This window comes from Anoplolepis gracilipes, chromosome 8, assembly GCF_047496725.1.
Source record: "Anoplolepis gracilipes chromosome 8, ASM4749672v1, whole genome shotgun sequence".
NCBI classification, from domain to species: domain Eukaryota; kingdom Metazoa; phylum Arthropoda; class Insecta; order Hymenoptera; family Formicidae; genus Anoplolepis; species Anoplolepis gracilipes.
The window spans coordinates 11,272,288-11,280,000 of record NC_132977.1 but is presented as its reverse complement, the minus strand read 5'-3'; the positions used below and the strand labels follow the sequence as shown (position 1 = coordinate 11,280,000).

The following is a 7,713-nucleotide window of genomic DNA, read 5'->3' as shown; positions in this document are numbered from 1 at the left end:
ATCGCACGTTATTCTCTATTAACGACCTGATTTCAGGACGGTCGGTACAGGACAGGTGTGCGCTTTATCACGAAGGGAAAGCCAAGGTCGCGGCTACTATCATGGACTACCGAAAGTGAAGCGTATCGATTAGAGGAGCGAGCATAACGCAATCAAATGTCAAACGTGATACACCGTGCGCTCGAGACGGCGACTTATCTCCGATAGAGAGACAAAAAGGGAAAGAGAGAGGTCTGTTATTTTTTCCAGGGCCTGACAGAATCGTAGGTCCCAGTCTGGGACATGCTAGGAAGAGAAAGAGAGAGAGAGGGAGATCACCCTCTCGATACAGTTGCACGCGTAGCATCGTTGCGTTTTCTATGCAATAGCCGTCGCTGTGTTAAAGCATATCGCCGGTCGTGATTTTTTATCAAATTTATCCTCCATCTCCTATTCTTCGCCCTCTCGATATCAATCGACCGCCCTGAATCTCCCACCTACTTTACTGCACACGTTTACACGCGCATATACAAACACACACACACGCGCGCGCACGCGCGCACACACACGTACACACACACACACACACACCCACACACACACATATACATCTACATCTACACGTCCCATCACATCCTCAGCTTCCCAGTGTACCGCGAGTTCAAACGAAAAGTCGGCCTAACTCAGAATCGCTACAGACGTGCCTTTAGACTGGCAGTGAGTAGTAAACAGAACGAAAACACAAGAAAATAAAATATAAACAAAAGCATATCATTGCTGTTCATGTAGGTCAATTAAAACACCACGTTCAACCGTATAATCGGGTGCAACCAAAGTGGTGGACAAAAGAGAAAAGGCAGAAGGAGGAAAAAGATATATATATACATAGATACATATATAGAGAGATAGAGAAAGCTAGAAAAGAGGAAAGAGGAGAGAGGGAGAGAGAAAGAAAGAGAAATAACGGAAGGCTATTTAAAAAAACGTTAATGATTTGTAAAATGGCGGTTTGCATGTTCTGGCTTCTCACTTACGTGGGGCAGGGACTGGATCTGGCGGTGGGCAATCGACCCGTGATCATACAAGTGCAAGGCACACAGGGGCTGGACTATCGTCACGGAAGCGGTAGCAGCATTAGAAAGAAGAGCGAGCTGAGCTCGGTAGGTAGCAACCTGTTGCACCTCAGAATATACCCTACCGACGGCAGTCCCCACATGAGGGACGATCTGTCCAACTGGCTGGTATTCAACGACGAGCCACGGATAACGTCGTGGTCGCCCGCCGGCATGCTGATGGACGACATGGTGAAGGAGCCGCGCGAGCTCCAGAACGTGTTCTTCGCCCTGTCGCCCGCTGTGCTCAACGTTCTCTATTCCGAGTACGTGACGTCGTCGCAATCCCACGCAATTGCCGCGACCGAGCCCTACGTTCCTCACGACGAGGGTAGCAATCAGCTGATGGGTGGCGGCCGGCAGCGGGCGAAGAAACGGCGTATAGGTTGTCGGCATCCGCGAGGTCCGCTCAGCGTCCTGCCGCCGATCCTGGTGTGCGACGAGGCAGGTAAAAAGACCACCGCCGCCGACAACGTCCTTCAGGAACCCAGACAATCCAATCACGACGATCTCTACGCGGAGCAGAGATTTAACACTGCGACGAGTACGAAGACTGATCCCGCGCGCGCCGAGGCCGGCACCACCCTTAATTTACCCACGAACGGCGGCTTCATCCCGAGGGCCTTCGCTTACGAGACTGGCAAATTACCCGGTAGCAAGCGGAATCAGATCACGGTCGGACGGCGTTCGATCGACGCGCAACGAGAGTCCCCGGGACACCAGGCTCAAGCGTCCTCGGTGTCCTCGGCCGGTGCGAGCATCGCCTCGCAGCTCATGCTAAGGTCCATCCGGGGAAGCATACAGTACGACGTGCCGCAAATCGGTAAGCGATATTTTCTTCCATTAATCCACAGAAAATCTATTTTCTAGAATATAGGAAAATGCAGCGAGATACGAACTTTTTTCAATTTTTCGAAACCTTCCAAAAATATTTATAGAAACATTTTTTGTTATTTTGCTATTTTGTGTATTTTTGTAGTTTCTATTCTCCCTCGCGCTAATATAATCTATTACAAATTTGCTTTTTTATATCTATTTTATTTTCGTTCTATCTATTGCTTAAAGAATTTTTTTTTAGAATTTTTAAAATATCGCACTGCGATTTCGTAAGGAATTGCATAAATGAAAGATTGACTGCACTGTCTGCGAAAAATCAGACATAAATTAAACAGCCCACCTATAAACTATTATATCTCTGTTTGGAGAATACCAATCCATTAATCTTCTTCAAATACTGCGATAATTTTAAGTGTCCAATTCTCTGATAATAATATGTGCAAACTTTTCTTTTTATGCATAAACATCTCAATTTTGGTCCGAAAATAACTCTTCCTCTCGTTTTTCGCGCGTAAAAAATGATTAGATTAAAAGGAGTTGAAAAAGTTTGATTTATGTGAAATTGGATAAAAATGCGATAATTTGTAAAATGGAAAGATTACTGAAAAAAAGGATTTACAATTATTTCTCTTCTGTTTCTTTTTCAAAATTTTTCACATTACAGTAGCTTACATTAGCTGATTTAATTAAACGCTAAATAAACAATATAATAATAAATAGAATAAAGCATGCGAATAGAAAAGAATTTATTTTAACGCATCTTGATTCTGAATAAAAAGCCCTTTTTCTTTATTTTTAATTGTTTGTCATATAAGAGAATTAAAATTGATGGCTAAAGCCCTGTACAAGAAATTCATAATTTTGAAGAATAATACATTTTTTTATTTCAAATACTAGAAATTTGCAAGATTAGAAAATAAATTTCTATTAATTTTCTCTTCGATTCATTTATTTGTTAATAATTTAGATAAAGAATTCAAGAGTGATTTAGAAAAGATGCACCTATTTATTTCCAAAAGTAAATATAATCATGATATTCATATAAAGTGTCAAGTCTATTATTAAAATTCTATACGTGCATTTTAAATTAATCGCATAAAGTCCCCGTAAATCTGCGTTTGTGGAAAAGATATTTTAATTTTCTATGAAATGTAAAATGAACAAGAGTGGATACGTGTTATGAATGACACACGACACGTGAGTTATATGGCGAAAAAGGTCTATAAATCCAAATGAAAAACGCGTCCGCGCGCAAAAAATATAGACAAAGCGCTTCTGCAAATAAAGAAAAAGTGACGAAACGCTATCGCGCGACACGACGTGTCCGCTGTGTCCCTCCCAAATTTATTGATCCAAAGGAAGGCCGACGGCGAATCCCGCAACGAGAAGAACAGAGCATATCCTTTTCTATATAGTGAATATTCTTTGAGTCTAGACGTCGTTGAGAGATCTAAAACGTGAGAGGCATGCAGAATACAGAGAAACTTTTTTTTTTCTTTTTATCCCGAGAAACTTCTTTAGAGTAACTGCAATAATAAGGCTCGTTTGAAAAAAGAGAAGACTGTTGGAAAAACTAAAATAAAATATGTTGGAGCGTTGTTTTATCCTGTACCGATCTTAGGTCACGATATATAAAGCGACAGAGAGATAGGTCACGATGTATTAAATGTTAAGAGTCCATTTTGCTAAACTAATCGCAATAAGCTTGCAGTTATACTGAAAATTACACGCGTTGACCCATATATTCTCCTACGTATATACATGCATTTGGCATTGTATTAAGACTCACATCCTACGCTTCGAATGAAATTTTCTTATTAAGCAAACAATACAGAGAGAATCGGTAACCACATTTACTCCGAATGTGTTGAGCACACAGACTTTTGAGATGCATTATTATACCGAGTAAATAACAGAGAGAATTCGTCAACCGGCTTTAACACTAAATTCACGATGAAAATAGCTTGAAATGTATATGTATATGTTTAGAATCCCAGGTAGAACATAAAACTCATAATGATATCATTATGACATAATGATATCATGATTTTATTTATCACTTAAAAGTTACCTAAACAAAAATGATTAAAAAATGAGGTAAAAATGACCAAAAGAATCATAAATTTTTTAATTAAATAATCGCATATATAATTTTAAAAAGATTATGTTGGTTAAATATAATTAAAATATAAATGAATAATTAAATAAACAAGTAATTGCGTAATATATATAAAAAATGATATTATAATATCAAAAATAAGTCACCAAAACATTGCCAAAAGTATATCAAATGAGATCATTATGATTTTTCTAAAATGACTTTTAGGTGACGTCATAATGATATCATTATGAGTTTTATGTTCTACTTGGGATAAAGTGTATATATGTATGCTTATCGTTAGATATTAATGCGATATTAGATTACAGATTAGTATGTGTGTGTGTGTGTGTGCATAGTTGTTATAATTAACGCCAATGAAATTTATGAAAATTTCCATGTCGCGATGAGATGACTTATTTTTCTACATCTTTCAATTTTTTTTGAGCCTTTGTATGCAATTATTTCAATTTGATTAAGGGAAGAGAAGATAGGAAAACATCGAATGACGTTAACATTTATCTGCATAATACTTTTTACACTTTCTACATTCGACATAATTCTAGAAACGGATTCAAGGAGAATATTCTTGTGATTTTTATTTATAGAATGTCCAGTCTCCGAAGACGGAATGGAAAGATTCGCTTGTCCGACTGCGGATAGAATGGGTAGATATCATTGCATCGACGATCACGTCCTGTGCGACGGCTTTATAGACTGTCCCACAGGCGAGGATGAAGATAGACAAGCTTGCATGTTTTACAAAACTGTGAGTACAATAATAACTGTGAGTACTGTGCTAATTTTTTTTTATTTATTTTACATTGCTTCTTCTATATATAAGATATAATTATTAATCTAATTATTGATTTTTAATTCTTTTTATGACCAAAAAAAAAAAATGATCAAAATATAACAGTGTGTCGTTTTCTTAAACTTGATAATATATTATACACGATATATTATGTTTAAAATATATTTTGAAAACGTATATCAATTCACAGATAATATAAAATTCTAAAAAGTATGGTAAGCAAGTTTATCAAAGTTAATAGGTATTATTGGATTGCATTGTATATTTTTTCAATATTTATTTGCCAATATTGAATTTTTTTGTAACTCTATATTTATTATTTAATATCAATAATACAATAATACAATCACTAATTTTCTATATATTTTATATATATATATATATATATATATATATATATATATATTTATTTCATATTTTAAATGATTGAAAATTTAAAAGAGTAATTAAAATCATTATGAAAAGATAGGTCTTCTATTGACAATCGAGTTTTGTTTTATATATATATATATATATAACAAAACTCGATTGTCAATAGAAGATCTATCTTTTCATAATGATTTTAATTACTCTTTTAAATTCTCAATCATTTAAAATATGAAATAAATATATTTTCTGATCTTAAAAAAGCGGAGAAATGCGGAAAATGTAAAATTCTGAAAAAAAATAATAAAATGTATATACTAAAAATATATATTAGAAAAATCATTAAAAAAACTTTATCATCAAATAGTTTTCATCAAAGTGAAGTTAATAAAATAACAGGGTAATAACGTAATAAAAAAGCAAAATGGCAAAAGTATTTAAGTAGATAATATTATCGTAACAACTTTGTTATATTTTTTAATATCTATAATATCCAAACGAGAGAAAGAATTTTGTACGTTTCGAAATGGCATTTAAATTTTCACACGCTGATTAATGAAATACGCAACTATATGTACATTTTGGATTTGATGTAAATCTTTGCTGAACTTTTCAAGTGTGACTTTCCTTATAAAGTTCAAACGAAAATGGAGATGTGTATTTTCGCTAACCGTGGGTGTAATATCAAGTGCTTTTCTAACTCACCAGTAGCATTTTCTTAAGCTTTGTACGACAGAAAACACGATCCTTTTGATAATTTACTTATTGTCTGTGTTTGGAAAGTAGTGCGGGTATCGGTAAATTTCAAATTCTCTTTTATTAGCTCGCGTCAAGGAAATGTTATCAATGACAGGAGCAGGGACGGAGATTCTAGTAAAAATTAATATTTATATTCTTGATATTTTTCCAGAGAGATGCATATATGTACGATAAAAAACTATATATAAACATTTTATTTTTAAAGATAACGTGCTTGAATTTAATGAAGATCACTTTAAGTGAATAAATTGTATAATTAAATAGTTAAATGCCAAAAGTATTGGACTAGATAAGATTTCATTGAGATACGAAGATAAATTGTGAAGGTATCATAAAAAAAAAAAAAAAAAAATCTCAATTATTAATTATAAATTAATTACAGTTGAATGTGAGATACAAACAACGCGTAGGAAGAAGAGTGAACCGTTATGGATTAATCATCCGTAGCCTTTGGTTTCTTCTCTCCTAACGAACGGTACCCTAGTAAACGATATAATCGTATTCCGATATGTTTCAGACGAAAGCGCATCTGGACGTATTAGCGGACGCCATACTACGATGGGCGAGAGGACGCTAATTCCTTCTTTGTTGACGATGAACCTCCAATCTGTACATAAAATCACAAGTCTGATACGTCTACTTCTTTATATATATTCATCGATATCTTTTTCTCCTACATTAATCTATTTTCCGGAAACTGTTTTCTCTCTATGTTTGGCGCATAGAGACGTTCATATTGAAATCAAACTCAGGGGAACGTTAAGATGAACCGTCTCTCTCTCTCTCTCTTTCTCCTATTTCTATCTCGCTCTGTACTTCTCTCTCTCTCTCTTTCTCTCTCTCTCTCTCTTTCTATCTCCATTTCTTGCTCTGTGCCTCTTTCTGTCCTTTTCTCTGTCTTTCCCAGAAATGAATACGGCCGCTCGATTTAATCTCCGAGAGGACACGGCATGGTTCTAACTACACTAAAAATCGGTTAGCAAGGTCTATCTCGTAACCAAGATATCCTCACATAAAGTACAAATTATAAGGTGTCCGAACTTTTAGGATGTTATAAATAAAGTTCGTAAGAGAGTTATGGCATTTTAACGCCGCTGTGTATGGCGCACGAGAGTACCCGACTTGAATAATTTCAGTTCTAAGCATATCTATACCAGCTAATATATACCACACAGATGATGTATTACGATTTCATATTGAGCGATTTCCGCGAGATCGTATTAACTCTTTAACGACTTTATTTTGGTATACAATAAAGTAATTTTGAAGACTGAGAACTATTTACTTCATTCCCAGAGTAAACACGCGGCTTCGCGCCGAACCGATAGGAACGAACGATCGTACCATTTGGCAAGGAACGGGCACGTGTACCTAGAGATTTCCTCCTAGAGTACTTCCTAAGAGATTGTAAAAGAGAAATGTACTCATGTTTTTAATCAAATCACTTCGCAAGCGACGTTGACGCGTATATAAAACAAACGTAATAATTAAAAACTTCAATGTCGATTCGGTCTTCTAATAACGCGTACCGACACGAAGAGACGTCTCCTTCGCCTTGTGTGCACGCTCCATGTTTTTTCGTCATCGATATATCTCTAAATACTTAATTTATTTCGAATTTATGGAAAGATGTCCGCGAATAAAGACAAAGTAAATGCTTTCATCAAAAAAAAAAAAAAAAAAAAAAAGAAAGAAAAAAAAAGAAAAAAAAGGAAAAAAAAAAAAGAAAAAAAAGAGACCCTATGAAG

At 35.4% G+C, this 7,713-nt stretch overlaps 1 protein-coding gene across 2 annotated transcripts in view; it reads left to right on the top strand.

The window, feature by feature from the left end:
- The window catches only part of Jeb (low-density lipoprotein receptor domain-containing jelly belly protein), an 11,364-nt gene extending 3,663 nt beyond the window's left edge, over positions 1-7,701 (top strand). Inside the window, exons 1-4 of one of the 2 annotated variants that reach the window (XM_072897259.1) lie at positions 1-696; positions 769-1,914; positions 4,635-4,795; positions 6,483-7,701. The exon at positions 1-696 is cut by the window's left edge and continues 1,500 nt beyond it. In XM_072897259.1, the coding sequence (XP_072753360.1) occupies positions 969-1,914; positions 4,635-4,795; positions 6,483-6,542 (1,167 nt within the window). In that variant the 5' untranslated portion in view covers positions 1-696; positions 769-968 and the 3' untranslated portion in view covers positions 6,543-7,701. Of the gene's footprint in view, positions 1,915-4,634; positions 4,796-6,482 lie in introns of both variants that reach the window. The other variant, XM_072897258.1, reaches the window with a different exon arrangement.
- Positions 7,702-7,713: the final 12 nt, after the last annotated feature.